At 41.2% G+C, this 23,281-nt stretch overlaps 1 protein-coding gene across 4 annotated transcripts in view; it reads right to left on the bottom strand.

Moving 5' to 3' along the window:
• Window positions 1-532: 532 nt before the first annotated feature.
• The window catches only part of AHCYL2 (adenosylhomocysteinase like 2), a 205,382-nt gene continuing 182,633 nt past the window's right edge, over window positions 533-23,281 (bottom strand). For all 4 annotated transcript variants that reach the window (XM_030825541.1, XM_012512325.2, XM_003261316.4 and 1 more), the window contains 7 exons: window positions 20,515-20,585; window positions 17,047-17,141; window positions 7,792-7,890; window positions 5,796-5,864; window positions 5,597-5,675; window positions 4,174-4,294; window positions 533-3,698 (listed from right to left, as the gene is read on the bottom strand). In XM_030825541.1, the coding sequence (XP_030681401.1) occupies window positions 3,692-3,698; window positions 4,174-4,294; window positions 5,597-5,675; window positions 5,796-5,864; window positions 7,792-7,890; window positions 17,047-17,141; window positions 20,515-20,585 (541 nt within the window). In that variant the 3' untranslated portion in view covers window positions 533-3,691. The remainder of the gene's footprint in view (window positions 3,699-4,173; window positions 4,295-5,596; window positions 5,676-5,795; window positions 5,865-7,791; window positions 7,891-17,046; window positions 17,142-20,514; window positions 20,586-23,281) is intronic.

Below are 23,281 nucleotides of genomic sequence, written 5' to 3'. Positions count from 1 at the left end.
TAGGTTGTCAGCTAAAGAAGGTGGCTATCAGAAAGCTACCCAAAGATGGTTACCCTACTGGCAGTTGAGAAAGAATAGGCAATTGGATTCATCCTTTGGTTAAATCAGGCAACTTGATTTAGAGACAAATCTCTGCTTGATGCACTTCTTTTTTCCCTTTGGCTGGATATAATCAGGTTCTAGTTATCAAGGTCCTTTGGTCCCAAACTGGGGGATGCTGATTTCCTGCACTTTTCAACTAAAAGGGAGTCAGGGACCTAGAACTATGGTTTAGTTTCTCTGTGTTAAGCCTACAGTCCTCGACTCCCCAGGGTGGTAGTTCTGAGAAGACAGGTTCTTTACACACACAGCCAGGATGCGCGTGTGTGCTGGCAGGTAGGAGGGGAACACGGTATTTATTAACTAAGGTCAAACATGCCTATTGGTAACATTTTCACATCCTTGTCCTACAGCAGGATCTCTAGTTTGTTGCTCAGAGATCTCTCTCATCTCTGAATTTCTAGTTCACAGAAACAAGAAATACCCTTAAGAGTCCATGTTAAGAATATTTTATTTGTTTTTTGAGATTACATAGTCATTATTGCTGATCTAATACAATCACTTAGACATAAAGATTTCCAAGAACTTCTCAGAAATGGTGATCTTTAGAAGTTTTATTCCTTTCAGTAAGATGACAGAACTAGATGATTACGTATATAGATATATATATATATATGTATATATAGAGTTTAGAACCTGTCCACATATAATTTGCTGGTGTTGCCTATTTTCCTTCCATAATTTTCCTTTATTGAAAAAGCTTAATGCAACAATGCATTTTGATTCCTTTTTAAAAACCATGGCAAAGTTAATTTTGAGAAAACCACAGGAGCAGCAATATCAGATCTGTTCAGAGAAAAGCGAAGCAGCAAAAAAGCTTTGCAGGAGTATGTGGCCATGGGGAGCCGCGCTCATATGGGCAAGTAGGATAGGGAGGGAGGAGAGCAGAGGGAAGGTAGAGTAGATACATTTTTTTTCTTTGTTTAAATGAAAAAAAGAAAACTGAATATCTCCATTAAGAAGGCAAAAAAGTGCCAGGCATGGTAGCACACACCTGTGGTTCCAGCTACTCAGGAAGCTGAAGCAGGAGGATTGCTTGAGCCCAGGAGTTTGAGACCAGCCTGGGCAACATAGTGAAACCCTGTCTCTAAGGGTGAAAAGAAAAGAAAGAAAGAAGGCAAAATATTAGCACAGATTCATTGTAGAGAAAATGTTATGTATCCTCACAGACTGGAGCCACATACAAAGAGATAATTAGCCTTCTTTCCCATGCTTCCAGATAACCAGGATGCATCCAAGGTAAGAGGTTGGAGGAAAGAAGACACATTGCTCTGATTACAAGGGTAGAGGGAATAATGACCAGATTTCAACCCTAAGATAGAACCCAAATACTTGGGAGGCTTGTAGTTCTTTCTTCTTAATGGTTGATGACACAGTGTCCCTACAGAGAGGTCATCTGAAACTCAGAGGCAAATAACTCATCATGGGCAGCAACACTGGCAACCTACCTTAGAAGCCCAGTGTGGCTCCTTTTTTATTTGGAGTGGGTCTCTTCACTATAGCAAGGCAGAATGTACTGTTTAAGTACCAGCACATAGTAAGCTCCAGAGAGCAAGGCTTTGCTGAGAAACAGCAGGTTATGATTTTTGGTCTAAGAATACAATAGGCTAGAGACCATGTATCTGTCAAATGGAATCTGCTCTGGATATAAGATAAGGTACAAAGATCTGAATCTCTTGCTAAAGGGACCCAATTAATACAAAAATCAGGACTAGGTAGGCAAAAGGAAGAACTGAATGGCTTAGTGAAATTTTTAGCATTTATGATCTTCCTTACAAAAAAAAGAATATAACCAGTACTTGCTGAGACATATGGCCTCTGAAGAACTGTACTCTATGGGCTGAGCCTGTATACTATTTAATGAGGCAAATAGTCATTTGCCAAAGTTCCACTTCCCTACTTCCAAAAGTAAGGTCACTTTCAGACTAGCTCTGAGAGTATATGTGAAGACCAGGAGAAGTTGGAGAGGGTGGAGGTAGAAGAAGAGAATCAGGATGGGAAGGTTTTAGTGATCATGGGTGGTCTGGTGTTTCCTTGAGTCACCTTGGTCTTGAGACTTTGAGGCAGACCAGCATAGGAAAACAGTGGGAAACAAACAAACCTGAGAGTGTAAAAAGGATCGGTAAGGGGAAGAGGCTTATTTAATTCAAGTTTCCTAGGGCCACTCCAGACTAATTCTTAGAACCAATCTGGTCCTAATGAAACGCTTGAGACCAACAGATCAGTCTCCAAAAGGAATCCAATTTTTGGGTGGGACATAAAATGTCACACTGCCCACACCACATTACTAATTCTTTTTGTAGCACTGGAGTTACTCAAGAAACTGCCTCTGAAATACAGAATCATCAAATGGAAGAGGTTAAATCATAAAAGATATGCCAGCAGAGAAGACCACAGATCAGACTGCAGATCTTGGTTTCATCCATGGCAATGGCCAAAGGAATGAATGGCTGACGAGGTTCAAACTAGTCAAATTAGCTTTGATAATCTGGACACAGTTTACAATCTCATCTCTGTATCTCTCAGCCAGTCAAACTGCAATGGCCTTCCTGGGAAACAAATAAATATACTCTGCTTTGTTAGGGTATCAAGCTGTGAGTCTGAAAGACCTGTCCCATTTCCAAAGCCTATCCCCCTAAGTCCCTGGAAAAGTATGCCTTTCCCTACTCAGTTTCAGACGTAGCTTTAGGCAATAGCAGGAAGTTTCAGGAAGCAGTGTTTCACAAGCAGCTCTCCTTTTCTGAGATAGTGCCAATCTGGAGGGGCTTCCTTGGAAACTATCCAATCAAATGACAAGGAAGTAAAACTATGGGTCCCAGTGGAGCTGGCCCCACTTCCTGAGCAGAGGTTGGTTGGATTAGAAAGACAGCAAAACAAATGTCTGACAAATACCAAAACTGTGGAGGAAATAATGGAGGCACATCCCTCTTGCAACCAGAAAGTGTTAAAATGGACATAAATATTCAAGGAGAAGAAAGGAGTCCTGGGTAAGAAAGGAGACCCCTGGTAGGCACAGCACAGCTGAGTTCTTGATGTAGCTTGGCAAAGCCATAAATAACACTCCTCCTTTATTAGCCTTTATATAAAGAAGGCAGTGATAGTGATGGTCAAGATTGGGAACCCAATCTTGTGTGAAACACTGGCCATGTTAATTCCAAACGGCCTCACCCGGGGAAGGGCCAAAGCTGAGAAAAGCAGGTGCTGAACATTTATTCCAGAAAACTCCAGGGAATAGGGAGTATGGAATCCCTGGACTAACTCGTGAGCCTGGACAAGAGGAAAAACGGCCACTGCTGAGGATTCAGTCAATGCGGAATGATGCAAATGATGCACTGGGAGCAGTGACCCCATTTCTTTCCTTCCTCAGCCCGTCCTCTGTGGCTCTCATGGCCCTCAGGGCAGTAACCACACTCTGGGCCAACACTACAGGCACAGGATTCTTGATTTTAATAAATAAATAACCTAACACACAGAGTGAGCACGGCAGGCAGCTTTGACTGGAGAAGCAGCTTGCTGAATTCTTTCTTGTATAGTAGTGGAGAAAAGGCTTGGAGTTCTATTCCTTAAAAATTCTGGTTTGAGTTACAGGAACTTAATACCTGGAGGGAAAAAGAAAGATGAGACTGTGATGTTATCAGCTAATGGGGATGCTGGGACATGAAGAGCCTGCCTAAAGGTGTAACAGGGAGGCAGAGACTTTTCTGGAGTATACAGTGACAGGAAATAACTGTGTCTCCTTTTCACATAATTGAAAAAGGTCAATATTTCTCCATAAAGAGATAAAAATCATAGCAACAAGATGAAATGGGGAAAGGAATTGAGGAAGGGGAACTTTATTTAATGAGGCAAATAGCCACTTACCCAAACTCCACCTCTCTATCTCCAAAAGGCAAATTCAGGAAGGGGAATACTATTTAAGGCCTTGAAGAGTCTTTTGAGGGTGGCAGTGAGGGGAAGTGGGTTCATTTTTCTGAGTTCATGTAAGCGTATGTGGTTGGGGATGCAAAGACCAATTCCAGTGCAGGAAGCTCATCACTGCCCAGGTGTCTCTGATTTCTGGGGAGCCCAAGGCACCTGTAGTAATTAGGCTTGAAGGGCCCATTCTTGTTGAGTCCCAGATACTTGGCCTGTTCATCTGTCAGCTCTGTCAAGTGGGCATCAAATGTAGGCAGGTGGAGGCTGGCCACATACTCATCTGGAACAGACCACAGAAGCCCTGGTATAAGCATTCATGCCTTTTATCTGATGGCTATTGTCCCCAAGCTAGGCCTTAAAAAGTTCAAAGACACCTTCTAATTCCTGGAGCTGAATGAAAAATGTTCAACCTTTGCTCACTGGTCCTCAATTCTAAGGAATAGCTGCCTTCAGTTTCAAGCCCGGTGCTTTCCAAAGCCTTAACAATTCATCCTTACTAACTCAGCTTTGAACCCTGCCTTCCAGAAAAGTGCGGGAGAGATGAAAGAAACAACAGGCATTAAGATTTAAAAGAAGGAATAGGATAATGTGGGAACTAAATAATCGGAAGCTCCAACTTGAGTTTTGCCTTGGACTCCACACTTTGGGTCATTTAAAACAACTAATGCCTGGGGAAACTTGAATGGAAAAACTAAGAAGGATACTAAATGGGATAAATGAACTGTTTGCTTTGCTTTTAGTACTCTTAATTCTTATGGGTTTCTGTTCACATTCTATTATCTGACTACATAGTACTTATTCATAATCTTATGTCATTTCCTACGTATTTGTTTAGTCTCCCAACTTCATTATACATCCCGTCAGAATATGGACTGTGCTGTTGCTTTTATATCCTTCTAAAGTGTCTACTAAAGGGAAAATATATCAACTTTTAACAGTTGTTATATACCTAGTGCTAAGGCAAAACAAAACCAGAAGCTCATTTATTACCTGATCTTTGCCTGAGGGTTTATAAACACACTGTATCAGTTCAGGTGCTTGAGGCAGGCTCTTTAAAAATTTAAGACAGGTTAATGTTTCTCTTATACAAAACACCCACATAACTAAATAGCTCCTATTCTACATCTCTCCTTTGGCCTGAAGCATTGGGATTGGTGTTGGAAGGTGTAGTAAGAAAGTCTTGTGTCATCTGAGAAAAGTTTGGTAGGGGCTATTTGGCAGCCTAGAATTGGAATAAGTCAGATGTCACAAGGTAGGAGATGATTCTTCTCTTTCAAGGGAAGATTTTTTTTTTTTCTCCTTTGAGATTCCCACATAAAGATACTTTAAGAAAAAAAAAATCCTTAAAATTCACAGGCAGGTAAAATAAATCACAGCATAATGTCACAACTTCACTAGGGCAACACATGTAGAAAATGGGATAAATAACTGGGAATGGCACCTAGGAATCCTAACTCCTACTTTACAAGATGAAGGTAACTTTTCTTCCCCATACTTAAGTAAATTAATGCCCCCAAACTTCCTTTAGCCTCAGACTCTGAACTACTTTGGTAAGGATGGAGATGGAAGAGTAAATACTTACCCATCTTCTTGGGCAACAGGTAGACATCCTGCTTATAGCGACCCTCAGGAGCATTGTAAAGCTCTATCAAAGCAAGAGCCTAGAAAAGTAGAGAGATGGATGCTGATGTGCCATTCATGGCAATCTACCCAAGCAAGTGAAACCTGGTGGGTCTGAGGACCCTCTCCAGACTACTGCTATCCCACTCTGGAAGCCTTACCTGAGTAGTAGCAGTGATTGACAGCACAAATGTAGGCACTGTGGAGCAGCTAAGGTTCAGCAGGCGGCCCTAGTGATCAAAGGTGAAGACACAAATGGATTAGGACAAACTCGCTGGTCTTTGAGAATTGAGGGAAGAGAAGCATGACCGCCATTTTCCAAACACTTTCTGACTAACACTGCTGGAAAAAAAGCAGCTATTCAATATATAAGAACTAACTGACTGACGTTTAAATGAAACCACTAAAATTCTGGAAAATCTGATGAAACTAATAGCTAAAAGATTTCTGGAATTATTTAAAAAGGAATACAGATGGTCATATGACACTGAGGCTTATGCCAAATATCAGTGTATTTCTCTTGAATTTTCTACTCTCTATAAGAAAATATCCTCCTTCTGAGGATCGGCATTCCTTTGAAAGACTGTCTTGAAATAAACAATGATCAGTCAAACCCAGGGACAATCTCTCCAGGTTGTGAGGAGAGATATCTTTGGACTTAAGAAGCTGTGATGATTGATTGATTGATTAGACGAAGTCTCCCTCTGTTGCCCAGGCTGGAGTTCCGTGGCATGATCTTGACTCACTGTAACCTCTGCCTCCTGGGTTCAAGTGATTCTCCTGCCTCAGCCTCCAGAGTAACTGGGATCACAAGCGTGTGCCACCATGCCCGGCTAACTTTTGTATTTTTTTATTTTTTTTTTATTTTTTAGTAGAGACAGGGTTTCCCCATAGCTGTGATGATTTTTGTGCTTCTCCTTCAGTTTGGTTCTCCTGGATTCAAAGACAGCATTGTCAGCCTTGTATTTTGAGTTGGTGATTCAGACAGTAGAAGAAATAGAAATTGCCCCCAATGCCACCCTTTCCTATTTTGTTTCCTATGAAGCCTGACCACCTTTTTGCTCAACCATCTAGCCAAAAACACCCATGGTACTTGCTTTTGTCACCAAAATTACCAGGTGGGACCTCCTAGGGCAGCTAGAAATAAGTCATCAGTCAGCAGACTGACATCAAAGCTATTAATACATATTTGGCAATCTGCCCATCTCCTCCTCATATATACTCCTTCCTTGTGAAGAAAGAGTTCAGTCCCTTTACGAATGCCCTGAAGTATCTGAGAAGATGAGATAAAGTGAGGAAAACATGAGGAGAACAGTAAGGACACTAAAAACCCCTAACTTATGGGCACCTAGATAAAGACAATGTATCTTTTACATTTTCATATTCAGGTTCTTTAATATAAAAAAAGAAAAAACCGACTGAAAATCAAAATTGAGAAAAGTATTATTATCCTCCTTCATATTTTGGTATCTTTATCTGAAGAAGAGAAAGCTTCAAGGTAAGAATAGAAGGCATCTAATATTATAGCTGTCAGGAATCCAGGACTAGGGAAGAGGAGCTTTTAAGAAAGGAAAAGTGGTCAAACACTGACATGGAAGCCAATAAAATCAAAGTCAGTAGTGTCAATGTGAGCTAGGAGCTAGGATGGGGAAATATCAATTGAGCAACTGACATCTGGGTAGGTACCTACTACACATCTGGCTCAATTCAAGGGAATGGACATTCAAAAACAGGGAATCTATTAGTAAAAACATACATTCCCAGAACTTGCCTAAGATAGTCCTGGTTACAGTCTGGGATATCTACTTTGTGCTTAGTGATTAAAGCATCCCACAAATGACATTATCTCTTTGTACGCATCACTCAAAGCGGCACTGGTTCTATCTGTGAATTCCTTCTACAGTAATAATTATCTGACTCAACCTGTGGATTGACGTGGAGAGACAGGATAATTGGTGAAAAGTGGGGAACCAAAATAGTTTCTTAATTGCTGAATGAAAAGATCTTTCACAATTAGAAGTAAAATCCATTGGGAAAGTAGTCAAACTTGTGCTTAACAGAGGAGTTGAAAGTATTCGAGAACATGAGGAGGAGGGGACCTGGGTATTGCAGTCTCTCCTGTTGTGGGGGAGTATTTTTTGCCAGTCTCAGCCTTACCTCTGCCAGCAGTACTATCCTCTTGCCATCAGGCCATATCACATGGTCAACTTGAGATCTCACTCGCTCCCAGGTCAGTTCTGGTGTCCGCAGACTCGCCTGGAACACATACAGCAAGTACAGCATTAGCCATAGCAAGCCCCACTGTGGGGACAGAAAGATGTTGAAGGGAGCCATTTCAAATAGCAGGTTGAAAGGAGCAACCAACATGCCAGATGGAGAATACCTGTCCTGTGTTGGTTAGGACTGTTCCATTTCAGGGAATTTAATCTGAGGCCCAGCCAGGGAGGGATCACTCAGGATGTCATTCCACAACATATACTGTGTGCCCACTCTCACAGTAAAAGGTGCTATGGGAAATACAAAAGAAACCAAAGACATGGTTTCTGCCTTCAAAAAGCTTGTACTTTAGCTGGGGACACAAAACAATACATATGTGAGAGGAAAAAAATGCCCTTAAAATACTTACAAAGCAACATGCAAACAAGTGCAAATTAATACAGTGCAAACTGAATATACAAGTGCTGAAGAAACAAAGAAAAAAAGGAGGAACACAGCTGAGTGGGTTTAGTAAGAGGCCAAATGTCCTAAACATAGCATGCTGGGGCTCAAGGTTCTGCCCTCATATCCGAAGGTCCCAGGTTCCACCTTTTCAATGATGGTGGTTCACCCTAGTTACAGAAGCTTTGTGACCTAAGTGCAAATGTGAGGTAGCCTTTAAAGAAATGCTTAATGGTAGAGTAAAGCTCCCAATGGCTCACCCTCCTTCCATTTCTGTATATTGTATATTCAGAGAAAATGAGAAAAAATGTTATGTTTTTTTAACAGCAGCAATCAAATAACAGCCACGGGGTGTAGACTTAAGACAACACCTTCTTTCTTCCAATAGGCAGTGCCTAAAATAGAAAGTGAGTTCATATTCCAAAACTACCCATTGGCTCATTTGATAAAATTAAGAAGTTCTGCCAAATAGTTTTTAGACAAATAAAGAGAAACACTTTTAGTTATACAATAATGATTTACAGGGTACATACCATATTCTAGGCATTGTAGTAAAGAGCATGAATATAGATAAGACTGTGGATTCCTTTACTGGGCTGTGAGCCATTTATGGATAAAGACAGTATCTTCTTTTCATTTTTGTATTTCAAGGTCTATTTAAGCAAACAATGGGATGCTAAAGTTTAGAAATTTATGATTCCTATCCCTGAGGAAGTACCAATCTAGTGGGAAAGACATATACAATTATATTTCAGTGCATTCAGAACTATATTAATGGTGTGGACCGTTTCTTTATTAGGTAGATGGGAAACACATACAATTTCTTGAAATCTCAAGTTTCATAAATTGGTTCAACCTTTCTACAGGACAATTTGGCAGCAGCTAGCAAAATTTTATATGTACCTAATCTTTGACCAATCAGTTTCACTTTTTTAGGGCTCTATCCAATAAAAACACTTGCTCAAGTTCAGAAATATAAGTGTCCAAGAATGTTCAATCCAGCCTTATTTGTAATAGTGAAAAATGTAAATAAATAAGGGAATGGTTAAGTAAATCAGGGTAGTTCAATATAATGGAATATTATACAACTCTTTTTTAAAAAGGTACTACAACAAGGAGCTCCAAAAAAAAGACATATATGTGTTAACGTGAAAACCATTCACTATTCTTTTTTTTTTTTTTTGAGACGGAATCTCACTCTGTCACCCAAGCTGGAGTGCAATGGCATGATCTTGGCGCACTGCAACCTCTGCCTCCTGGGTTCGAGCGATTCTCCTACCTCAGCCTCCCGAATAGCTGGGATTATAGGCACCCGCCATCACGCCCAGCTAATTTTTGTATTTTTTTTAGTAGAGATGGGGTTTTGCCATGTTGGCTAGGCTGGTCTCGAACCCGATTTCAGGTGATCTGCCTGCCTCAGCTTCCCAAAAGGCTAGGATTACAGGCGTGAGGCACCGCGCCTGGCCCACTCACTATTAAGTGAAAAAAATCAAGTTGCAGAACAATATAGTGTAATCTCAATTATGGAAGTTTTTTGCTTATTTTAAGCATATTTATAGTGTTTGCATTTTTAAACTAAGCAAGTATTACTTTAAAATTGGAATTTTAAAAAATAAATGTTATAAATAAATACTGTAAATATAAGGGTTAAAAAGAACTTATGAGAAAGGTTCACGCCTGTAATCCCAACACTTTGGGAGGCCAAGGTGGGAAGATCCCTTGAGCCCAGGAGTTCAACACCAGCTTGGGCAACATAGTGAGACCTTGTCTCTACAAAAAAAAGAGCAGAATTAGCTGGGCATGTTGGCGTGCGCCTGTAGTCTCAGCTACACGGGAGGCTGAGGTGGGAGGAATGCTTGAGCCCGGGAAGTCGAGTCTGCAGTGAGCTGAGATTGTGCCACTGCACTCCAGTCTGGGCGGTAACAGAGTGAGACCCTGTCTCAAAAAAAAAAAAAAAAAAAAAAAAAAAAGAATTTAAGCAAACAGACCATTTTGAGAAGTTAAGGATATACAAAGTAGAATCCATTAGCCTTTAGAGCTTAGTACCATGGAGGGTAATAACCACAAAGAGTCAAGAGATACTCTTGGTGACAATGGCAGTTTTTATTGGGATGACGGGAGTTTAAAGTATTTCAGGTTCTTAGTGTTTCACACCCCTAATCTTCCAGAGGCCAAGCAATCTTGGTGATTGGGAGCTAAGAGCTAAAACCCATCTTAGGAAGTATTCCTTGGGAAGAAAGATATGGCAGAATCAAGGAAAGGACACTTCTTACGAACATAAGAAAATAACCAATGCTTAGTAGAGGCAGTTTACTAGAGCACTGGAATGGCTATGCTGTAGGTGAAAGCCTGACAGTAAGTTTAAAAAGGAGTTTTAAGAGAAACTTGGTTAACTTATCTCTACCACTGTCCAGGAAGCTCCAATAACCTGCCTATTAAGGCCTAGTCAGCAGTCACATTCCTCAAGAGCAGAAGGGTTTCCTACCTTACGGCTGGCACAGCTTGACAAGAATCTCTCTTAAAAACATCCAGTTGTCTTTGCTGTGGACCTATAATCACTAAACAACCTACCAGGAAAAGGGATTCCTGTGCAGACTACCTTCCCAAACCAGGTGTACATCCCACCATAAACTGGCCACTCATTATGCTTGCACAAATTGGTCTTATATAATTCTGAACAGTGCACACCTGATTTTTTTTTTTTTTTCAGGGAGAACAACTGTAGTTCTAGTCCTGTAAAGCACAAAGTCTCAGGTTAAATCATTCTTTGGCTGGAAAAAATGTTTAAAGCCTATGTACTTAATGGTTTGACCACCTGAATTGTGAAGCTTACAATTACACAGGCCTTCTATGTGATGCACATGGGTAAGCAGGTCTGCTTTTTTCTTGAGACGGAGTCTCACTCTGTCATCCAGGCTGGAGTGCAGTGGCGTGATCTCGGCTCACTGCAACCTCCGCCTCCCGGGATCAGGCAATTCTCCTGCCTCAGCCTCCTGAGTAGCTGGGATTACAGGCACACGCCACCATGCCCAGCTGATTTTTGTATTTTTAGTAGAGATGGCGTTTCACCATGTTGGTCAGGCTGGTCTCGAACTCCTGATCTCATGATCTGCCTGCCTCAGCCTCCCAAAGTGCTGGGATTACAGGCGTGAGCTACCACACCTGGCTGCAGGTCTGCTTTTAAGATAAAGCAAACATATAAAAGAAAGATATGGCCAAAAGGCAGTGGAGAGCATCCCTATCCCAGGTCCTTCAGTATTCACAGCATTCATATTTCTCAGAAAAAAATGCAGCTTTCTAAATGACCAACTCTTTTGATGAGCTACTCCTTCTTAAATTTGCAGCAGGCAACATCTCAAGGTTAAACTATGAATTCCTACCAAAAAAGGAAAAAAAAACTCTTTAAAAATTTTGATTACTAAAAATATCTGGATACTCACCAAATCATTCTCCTACAGTTTCACTGAGTTGACTGGTACTGATTTCCCTCTTTTTCTCATCCAATCCATTTAGCAAATTCCATTGGTCACAACCTATCACTTCTTATCACCTCTACCACTTGCCCATCTAATCCAAGCCACCACTTTCTACAGTCAGAAATACTGAAAGAACCTGCTGTCATCCCTATCATTAGTCAAGCTCCAGAGTGTTTTCTTTATACAAAAGCCAGAGTAATTTTATTTTTAGAGACAGGATCTTACTGTGTTGCCCAGGCTGACTTCTAACTTCCAGGCTCAAGCAATCCTCCCACCTCAGCTTCCTCAATAGCTGGGGACTACAGGCATGAGCCACCACACCTGGCTTCCAGAGTAATTTTTAAAAACCTAGGTCGGCTGGGCATGGTGGGTCACGCCTGTAATCCCAGCACTTTGGGAGGCCAAGGCTGGTGGATCACGAGGTCAGGAGATCGAGACCAGCCTGGCCAACATGGTGAAACCCCAACTCTACGTAAAAAACACAAAAAATCTGCCGGGCATGGTGGCGGGCGCCTGTAGTCCCAGCTACTCAGGAGGCTGAGGCAAGAGAATTGCTTAAACCCAGGAGGCGGAGGTTGCAGTGAGCCGAGATTGCACCACTGCACTCCAGCCTGGGCAACAGAGTGAGACTCTGTCTCAAAAATAAATAAATACATACATACATACATACATACAAACCTAAGTCAGATTTTGTCACTCATCTATTCAAAACCTCCCAATGGCTTCTTTCAGAATAAAATCTAAAGTCCTTAACATGACCTGTAAAGCTCTACATAGCCTATACCTCCTTGAGTTAACTCTTCTCCTCACCCCCTTGCCCAGTGTTCCTACTACAGTGACTTCTTTTCTTTTTCTCAAACACATCAAGCAGGTGTCTCCCTCAGGGTCTTTTACCTGCCATTTTCTCCGAACAGAATGCTCAGATGGCTTGCTCCTTTATCTCATTCAGGTTTTTTAAAGTGTTATCTCCTCAAAGAGACTTCCTTGACTACCCTAACTAAAATGGAATCCCCAATACCCTTATCTTGCTATTTGTCTTCAACACTAAGCGCTAACAATAACAATCTATTTCTTTATTATTTGTCTCCCACACTAGAATATATGCTCCCTGAGAGACGGGATATTGTTCACTGTCATTTGTTTAGTAAATTGGTATCTGGCACAGAGCAGAGCAGGTATTCAATATAAATTTGCTAAACACTGAATAAAAATTCGGTTTCAATTACTAGTTGAGTTTGATATTTCCTTGAATTTCATTTTACATGCCCTGTGACACTATCACTAAAGGTTGAATAATTTAACTTTTCAAAAGTTCCTCTGAGCATCTCCTTTTCTGGACCATTTAGCTTAGCTATATATCTTCCGCCAAGAAGAACACAAAGAGAAGTGAGAGATGGCCCTTGGCTCATGTGACTGGTAGATATGGGGGCCACCTTGCAATACTTGGAAAACTTGGTCTAGTCTCAACACAGCAACCAGGGCAGTCCTTTTAAAATAAAAGCCATCCTTTAAAAACGTTAAGTCAGATTATAAATCCTCAACAGCTCCCTAGTTCTCTCAGGATATAATGAGGAGTTCTTACAATGGGCTATGAGGCCCTCTAGGATCTGGCCTGTTACCCCTCTGACCTCATCTTCCACTCTTCCTTGTCCTACGCTCATTCTCCTCCAAGCACACTGGCCTCCTTGTTGCTCCTCAGACTAAGCACACTCCTGCCTGAGGGCATGTGTACTGGTCTTTCTCTCTTCTTGAAATGCTGTTTACATAAAAATCCACATGGCAAATTCCTTCCAGTCTGCCTCAAACATCATCTTTTTTAAAAAATTTTTTTTTGCTGGAGTCAGGGTCTCACTCTGTCACCCAGGCTGGTGCGCACTGGCACGATTTTGGCTCACTGCAACCTCTGCCTCCCAGGCTCCAGTGATTCCGCCTCAGCCTCCCAAATAGCTGGTACTACAGGTGCAAGCCACCACACCCAACTAATTTTTTTTATTTATTTTTTTATTTTTTATAGAGATGGGGTCTCACTATGTTGCCTAGGCTGGTCTCGAACTCCTGGGCTCAAGTAATCATCCTGCCTTGGCCTCCCAAAGTGCTGGGATTACAGGTGTCAGCCACCAGACATCATTTCAAACATCATATTCTTTTTCTTTTTTTTTTTTTTTGAGATGGAATTTCGCTCTTGTCACCCAGGCTGGAGTGCAATGGCGCGATCTCAGCTCACTGCAATCTCCGCCTCTTTGGTTCGAGCAATTCTTCTGCCTCAGCCTCCTGAGTAGCTGGGATTACAGGCGCCCACCACCACACCCAGCTAATTTTTTTGTATTTTTAGTAGAGACAGGGTTTCACCATGTTAGCCAGGCTGGTCTTGAACTCCTGACCTCAGGTGATCCACCCATCTCGGCCTCCCAAAGTGCTGGGATTACAGGTGTGAGCCACTGCACCCCGCCCATCATATTCTTAATAAGGGTCACAGCTTGATCTATTTCAAATTATAATCCAGTGCTCAATTCTCCCACCATGCTCTACTTTTTTTTCTGTGGTGCTTTTGCCTTCTAACATAGTATAAATTTTACATATTTATTATGTTTATTGTTTTTCTTCTAAGATATAAGCTCCATGAAGGTAGAAATATTTGCTTGTTTTGTTCACTGACTCCAAGCATTTAGAACAACACTTGGCATATAGCAATCATACATAAATATTTGTAATTGAAGGTGAAGAGTCTTCTGGTCTTCATCCTGGGAGGTTACTTATGTCTAGGCTGCCTCTGAAGGAGAGATTACCATCATGATTTGAAGTTAATCCACAAGTCATGAGGAGATAATAAATACAACACACAGGAAAACAAAACAAAGAAAACTAGACTAGGAGTAAAAAAACCCCTGGATTTTGTGCACTGGTTTCTTTTTTCTTTTTTTTTTATTTGTGAGATGGAGTTTCGCTCTTGTTGCCCAGGCTGGAGTGCAATGGCGCGATCTCGGCTCACTGTAACCTCAGCCTCCCAGGTTCCAGCAATTCTCCTGCCTCAGCCTCTGGAGTAGCTGGGATTACAGTTGCACGCTGCCAAGCCCAATTAATCTCTGTATTTTTAGTAGAGACAGGGTTTCATCATGTTGGCCAGGCTGGTACTACAGGTGTAAGCCACCACACCCAACTAATTTTGTTTTTTTAATTTCTTGTAGAGATGAGGTCTCACTATGTTGCCTAGACTGGTCTCGAACTCCTGGGCTCAAGTAATCATCCCGCCTTGGCCTCCCAAAGTGCTGGGATTACAGGTGTGAGCCACCACCCATGGTCTCAAACATCATATTCTTTTTCTTTTTTTTTTTTTTTTTTTTGAGATGGAGTTTTGAACTCCTGACCTCAGGTGATCCACCTGCCTCAGCCTCCCAAAGCGCTGGGATTACAGGTGTGAGCCACCATGCCTGGCCTGTGCACTGGTTTCATTTTGAATCAAATATATGCCTGACAAGGTAGTTAACTTCTTAGTTTCCCAACTGAAAATTAAGAATAAGAATAATGCCCCATGGAGTGGTCAAAAAGATGAAATGAGATAAAGTAAAAATACAAAAGGTACATGACTGCATTTGGAATTATTTTTATTTCAGAGCGTCTTGAGGGTTTAGAAAGGAAAATTCCTTCCCCTTCCCTTCCTCTGAAGATTTCCCATTAGGGCCCAGGGCATGACATGAATACTTCCCTTTAGGCCTTTCCCCTTTGGGGGCTCTAGAGAAGCAAAGTCATCCAGGAAATGAGAATCATTTGCTGGATAGTTTTAGAAATACTAATATCCTTGATCATTCAGCAAAGAGGCAGTATGGCACATAAATGAAACTTAAGCAAAAGAAAAATAAAGAGCCAATTACCAACTAAATTGTTCACTGTAAGCAAAATATCATGGTAACAGAGAGTAATAAGGCCATACCACTCAGATACCCTAGGGTAGAAAGAGGCTTTGGTAGGTTGTTCTGCCAGCTATTTTTAATAATGGAAGAATAGAGCACAGAATTTAAAAGGGAAACTATATATAATAAATATTATCCAATAAGCTGTCAGTACATCAGCTGGTCCTTACCTGGCAATGCTGAAGCTCAATCAGAGCAGCCTTCAGTGGAGATGAAAGCATGCTTTGCTCGAGCCAGTTACCCAGAGAGAAATACAAGCGTGCCATAAAAATGCCAGAAAAATTTAAAACCAGAGTAAAAGTCACACTGAGAGATACTTTGGTAAGTCTGAAAAGAAATAACACTTGGCTGGGTGTGGTGGCTCATGCCCATAATCCCAGCACTTTGGGAGGCAGAGGTGGGCAGATCACAAGGTCAGGAGTTTGAGACCAGCCTAGTCAATATGGTGAAACTCTGCCTCTACTAAAAACATAAAAATTAGCCAGGCATGGTAGCGGGTGCCTGTAGTCCCAGCTACTCTGGAGGCTGAGAAAGGAGAATCGCTTGAACCCAGGAGGCAGAGGTTGCAGTGAGCCGAGACTGCGCCACTGCACTCCAGCCTGGGCGACAGAGCGAGACTCCGTCTCAAAAAAAAAAAAAAGAAAAACATTTCTATTAACTATTACTTGGGCAACTTATTAGTACCAAGTGCTATTTTGGATTGGAAAAATTTAGGGTGAATATAACCAAATTAGAGAATCAAAGTGATATATTTTCCAGGTTTGAAGAACACATGCTTCTACACAATGGTGCTGGATTGATTATGACACCTGCAGACACAATTACTACAGTTTGGAAAACATGTGAGGGGTGACCTCGCCCAATAAAAGAGAGGGATAAAAGAAGAAACCACAGTATTTGATACACACAGTCAATCCTAAGCAACATAATCATCCCAGCCCATAGATTTCTCTCCCTTATTTCCCCGGACCAACCTACTTATCTCATCTTTGTGGTAAAACCAAACACCCCCAAAATACTGACTATCATAGTGATTCACATTCAATGTATCACTTAGCTTTGAGTTTGTATCATTCATTGTAGTTTTGAGTTTATCTTGCTCTCAATCCTAAACATAGAGATAAGGCTTACGGTGTAAATAGGTATCAAGCTTGAATAGAAGATGACAATCATTTAGAATTATTAAATTGAGATGAAGAAATTTACAGTCTCCAAAAACACAGGCTATAGGGCTAGTAAGTGAAAAGATGTGGACAACTCTGCCAGGATAGTCATGTTTAGGATGGCTTGTGACCCTGCTCTCTCATTTTCCAGTTTGTTCCTTGTGAAGGACAGAAAAAAGCCCCCAGTAATGAGCTACTTGATCTTACCACGTCAATCTCTGTGTTGGAATGTCCCATGTTACAAACGATGCAGCTATTCTTCATACGGTCCAAGTGCTCTCTGGTTACCACATTCTTGTTACCTTAAAAACAGAAGAGAGGTTTGAGCAGCAGTGGAGAAAGATAATCCACAGAATGAGAAAATAAATGTGCAAATCATAGAACTGATAAGGGACTTGTTATAAGGAATTCTTACAACCCAATAAGAAGAAGACAATTTAAAAATAAGCAGGCCAGGCCAGGCACGGTGGCTCATGCCTGTAATTCCAGCACTTTCGGAGGCTGAGACGGGCGGATCACGAGGTCAGGAGATCGAAACTATCCTGGCTAACATGGTGAAACCCCATCTCTACTAAAAATACAAAAAATTAGCTGGGCGTGGTGGCAGGCACCTTTAGTCCCAGCTACTCAGGAGGCTGAGGCAGGAGAATGGCATGAACCCGGGAGGTGGAGCTTGCGGTGAGCCGAGATCACACCACCACACTCCAGCCTGGGTGACAGAGCAAGACTCTCTCTCAAAAAAAAAAAAAAAAAAAAAAAAAAAAAAACGGCAGGCCAGGCATGCTCACTCATGCCTGTTACCCCTGCATTTTGGGAGGCTGAGGCAGAATCAATAACTTGAGCCCTGGAGTTTGAGACCAGCCTGGGCAACATGGCAAAGCCCCATTTCTACAAAAAAATACAAAAATAAGCTGGGTGTGGTGGCATGTGCCTGTAGTCCCAGCTCCTAGGGAGGCTAAAGTGGGAGGATTGATTGAGCCCCATAGGTCGAGGCTGCAGTGAGCTGTGACTACATCACTACACTGTAGCCTGGGAGTCACAGTGAGACCCTGTCTCCAAAAGAAAAAAAAGAAAAGGATCTGAATTGACATTTCTTCAGAGAAGATGTACAAATGGCCAATATACACAAAAGATGCTCATCATCATTAGTCATTAGGGAAATGGAAATCAAAACCACAATGAGGTACCACTTTACACTCACTAGGATGGCAATATCAAAAAGACTGACAATAACAAGTGTTGGTGAAGATATGCAGAAATTAGAAGGCACATGTATTGTTGATGGATTGTAAAATGGTGCAGTCACTTTTAAAAAGTTTGGCAATTCCAGCCAGGCACGGTGGCTCATGCCTGTAATCCTAACACTTTGGGAGGCTGAGAGGGGTGGATTGCCTGAGCTCAGGAGTTTGAGACAAACCTGGGCAACATGGTGAAACCCTGCCTCTACTAAAATACAAAAAATTAGCCAGGTGTGGTGGTGTGTGCCTGTAGTCCCAGCTACTTGGCAGGCTGAGGTAGGAGAATCCCTTGAACACAGGAGGTGGAAGTTGCAGTGAGATAGCATCGTGCCACCACACTCCAGCTTGGGCGTGTCAAAAAAAAAAAAAAAAAAAAAAGTTTGGCAATTCCTAAAAATGTTGTTTTTTTGTTTTAAATCACTCAAGTGATTCTTCCACTTCAGCTTCTCGAGTATCTGGGACCACACCCGGCTAATTTTTGTATTTTTTTTGGTAGAGACAGAGTTTTGCCATGTTGCCCAGGCTGGTCTGAACTCCTGGGCTCAAGTGCTCTGCCTACTTCGGCCTTCCAAAGTGCTGGGATTACAGGTGTGAGCCACCACACCCAGCCTGAAAATGTTAAAAACGAAGTTACTATATGATCCAGCAATTCTACTCTTAGTATACACCCAAGGGAACTGAAAATACATGTCCACATAAAAACTTGTATTCAATGTTCATAGCAGCATTATTCCTAATAGCCAAAAAGTGAAAACAACCCAAATGTCTGCCAGTTAATGAATGGGTAAATAAAATACGGTATAACCATACAATGATACATTACTCAGCAATAAAAAGGAATAAGGTACTGATATATGCCATCACATGGGGAGGCCCTGAAAACATCATATTGAATGATACCTTTTTTTTTTTTTTTTTTTTTGAGAAGGAGTTTCTTTCTTGTTGCCCAGGCTGGAGTGCAATGGCACAATCTTGGCTCATTGTAACCTCCGCCTTCCGGATTCAAGCAAGTCTCCTGCCTCACACTCCTGTAGCTGAGACTACAGGCGCCTGCCACCACATCTGGCTAATTTTTTGTATTTTTAGTAGAGACGAGGTTTCACCATGTTGGCCAGGCTGGTCCCGAACTCCTGACCTCAGGTGGTCCACCCACCTCAGCCTTCCAAAGTGCTGGGATTACAGGCGTGAACCACCGTGCCCAGCCATAAATGATTCCTTTTTTAAAAAAATTATTATTTTTTCCCCTTCTTTTCACAGGTGTTGCTATGATTCCATTTATATGAAATGTCCAGAATAGGGAAATGGTGGTTGCCTAGGGCTGGCGGATGATGGAGGATGGAATAAGGAGTGACTGCTAATGATACGGGGTTTCTTTTTGGGGTGATAAAAATTCAATAATTGGGATGTTCCACAACTTTACTAAAAGCCATTGAACTACATACTTTAAAAGGGTGAACATTATAATGTGAATTACGACTCAGTAAAAACATTAGATTGTGGTGATAGTTGTACAAACTCCGTGAATTACTGAAAAACAGTGAACACTTTAAATGTGTGAAATGTGTAGTGAATGAATTACAGATCACAAAAAAGCAATTAAAAAAAAAAAAAAAAAGGTCCAGGCTGGGCAGGGTGGCTCACACCTATAATCCCATCACTTTGGGACGCAGAGGTGGGAGAATCACGTTGAGGCCAGGAGTTTGAGACCAGCCTGGAGACTGAGACCTCATCTCTACTTAAAACAACAAAAGAGATCCAGGGGATTGATATGAACCAAGAACAGCTTCTTATGGTCCCTCTTCTCTGCCCCTATTTCTTCCTGAGGCTACAACTACAAATTTTTTTTATTCTGTCTTATTTCCCCCTCTAAAATAGAATTATAAAAGAAAACCAGTGTTCCTATAGTTTATGGTTCTACATAAAAATAAGTATCTTACCCTAGAGGAAACTAGCCATTTCTGCATATTCTTTAAAACTCAAAATCTACCTCTTTCGGAGGTAGATTAACAGAATAACCTCTTCTACTCTCTCTAACTATGAAGAATTTCTCTCTAGCCTTGCCTTAATTACATACTAGAGAGAAACATACATCACTTTTGGAGGTAAAATAAAAAATCAAGTGTACATTTAAGATCTGGCTTCCCAAATTAAACTTTATAGGTGAATCTCATCTCTAGTTATCTCCTAGGATGAATGGAGATATAACAGTTGTCTTCAAGGGTGAAGAGAAACATTTTTACATAGGAATAACCTAATTGTATACCTTTGGTCGGAGCTCTAAAGAATTAGGAAGAATGTGAAAGACTGGCTGGCTTTGCGGGCTACTATCTCTCTCTAGCTTTTAGAGTTTGGTTTTTCAGAATATTTCCAATCATCTTGCACTTGCTCCATAAAAACATTCCCAAGTGCCACCCCACTTAAAATGTCATTATCATACCTGTACAGGTAATAACAATGTCCACTTGTCGGATGACCTCATTTAATTTCACCAGTCGAAATCCATCCATACTGTTGAAATAAAGCATGACCCATTAACCTAAACAGGCAGCTGGGGAGCCTTTTAACACAGGACTTCAAAAGCTAATATTGAGTTGCTGTCATTTCTTGAGATAGCTGAACTATTCTTAGAAGTGAAAAATCCAAACAATTTCCTTAGTTCATACAAGACAGAAATAAAAGGTTCCTTTGTATCACGGAACTTATTTCTTCCTGATAATAGGGAGCCAGGGGCTACCATGAGATTCCCTGACCAAATTTCTAGAAACTGTAGAAAGCGCCACTTAGCCATTTAAACAACTATCCCATTGAAAGTGCTCTCTCCAAGATCATCAATGATCCCCTGAAGGCCAAACCCAAGATTTCTTAGACTCTTAACTGCGTTTTTTTCTTTTTTTTTTTAGAGATGGGATCTCACTATGTTGCCCAGGCTGGAGTGCAGTAGCTAGTCACAGGCATAATCATAGTGCACTACAGCCTCTAACTCTTGGCCTCAAGCAATCCTCCTGCCTCCGCCTCCTGAGTAGCCAGGACTATTGGCACACACCACCATGCCCAACTTCTTAGACTCTTATTTGATTTCTTCTACTACATTAAACATTATTTGCCTTCTTAAAACTCTATACCCCTTGGAATCCATGATACATCTCTCCTGGTTTTCCTCTTACTTCTCTTAATTGCCTCTCCTCAACTTCAGCCAACCTTTGGATATTGGTGCTCTGCAGGGTTATGCCTTTATTCTTTTCTCTATTCTTTCAGTATAGAGAACCATACTCTTCCTTTGGCTGCAAATGACTGCTTATAGATGGCTGATTTTTACATTTGTATCCTTAGCTTAGATCTCTCTGAAGCATCAAATTAGCCACTGGATAGCACCTCATCAATGTCCCAGAAGGCTCTCAAACTTACTGTGTTTGAAAATAAACTTATTATTTTCTCTGCACCCATAATGTCATCTATTTCTTCTTCTACATTTTCTATCTTGATCAACAGCATCACTGTTCATCCAACTGAATGAGCCCATATAAACAAGAATGTCCTTGCTGCCTCTCCCGAATTGAAGCTGTCACCAAATCTGGCTGACTCTTTTTCTTTAACTCCTTAAACGTCTCTTTCATCTCTCTACTCTTCTCTAATACATACTGGCCTTGCTTAAGTTTATGTCTTATTACTTCTTGCCTAGATTACTATAGTAACCCCTGGCCCAATCTCATTGCCTCTAGGTTTACATCTTTCTAAATCATTTTGCAGAGGGATTTTCCTAAATGCAATTTGGATCATGTCGCTTCCTTTCTTAAAATACTTCAGTGAGACTGCCTGTTCTTAAGGATAAGGCAGGATTAGAGTAAGACCCAAATACTTACAGTGATATGTGATTATATTGACATATGACTCCCATGACTCCTACCTTAGATAGTACCACTCCCCCAAATGTATCTCATCTGCCAACTACATTAAAATATTTCCAGCTTCTTAAATCTGCCATGCTATCTCCTTCCTTGGAGACAACACACATGTTCCCAGTACCTGGAATATACTTCCAAAGTAAGAAAACACTTATACAAATGTCAAGACTCAGCTCTGCTGACATCTCTTTCTACCCTGCTCCCTTGCTCTTCAGTAAGCAATTTCTCCTTTATGCTCCTACAGAAGCATGTGCCGTTTAACTCCATGACAGCACTTACTTTGCTGCACAGTGGTTATCTGTCTGTGTGCTTCTAAACGCAGGACCTTATCTCATTTATACATTCACCTTATTCATTCTCAGCACATAGCACAGTATCTAAGGCATAGTAAGTGATCAATTCATGTCTATAGGATAATCTGAACAGTATCACAATTTGTATTAAAACATGTTCAGGTTCCTAAACCCTTAGTGTACCAGAAGGATGATGGTTCCCCTAGGCTACAGACACTTGGACTCTGCAATAATTTTTAAGAACAGGGGTATTTCCCACCCTGCTGAGGATGGCAAGAGACAATTTTAATAACAGCTATTATTTAGGGAGCATATATTATGTGGCAGCAGCTCTGTACCTTATATAATGAAGTATTTGTTATATAATGTATAATATAGAATAATTATTATTATTATTTTGAGACAGGGTCTTGCTGGGTGACCCAGGCTGGAGTGTAGTGGCATCATCACAACTCACTGCAGCCTCAACCTCCCAGGCTTAGGTGATCCTCCTATTTCAGCCTCCCAAGTAGCTAGGACCACAGGCACGCACCACCACACCCAGCTAATTTAAAAAAATTATTTGTAAAGATGGGGTCTCCCTATGTTGCCAAGGCTGGTCTCGAACTCCTGGGTGCAAGCAATCCTCCTGCCTCAGCCTCCCAAAGTGCTGGGATTACAGGCATGAACCCATCACACCCAGCCTATGTTAATTATTATTTTACTGAACCCTAACAATCCTATGAGGTAGGTATGATTACCCACATTTTATAGATAAGAAAAGTTTTAACTTTTAATTTTAGAATCATTTCAAACTTAAGAATTATAATACTAGTGTAAATAATTCCCATATATGCTTCACTCAGAGTTAGTAGATTTTACCCTTAACTGGGATTGGTCTAATGTTTCCTCACAATTAGATTCAGATTATACATTTTTGGGAGGAATACCACAGAAGGGCTATTTTCACTGTAACACATCAGAAGGCATCTGATGCCTGCCAATTTCTTTTCTGATCATTATTTGAAAG

This window comes from Nomascus leucogenys, chromosome 13 (genome assembly GCF_006542625.1).
Source record: "Nomascus leucogenys isolate Asia chromosome 13, Asia_NLE_v1, whole genome shotgun sequence".
Lineage (NCBI taxonomy): Eukaryota > Metazoa > Chordata > Mammalia > Primates > Hylobatidae > Nomascus > Nomascus leucogenys.
The sequence above is the reverse complement of the archived record's forward strand: the minus strand, read 5'-3'. Positions and strand labels throughout refer to the sequence as shown.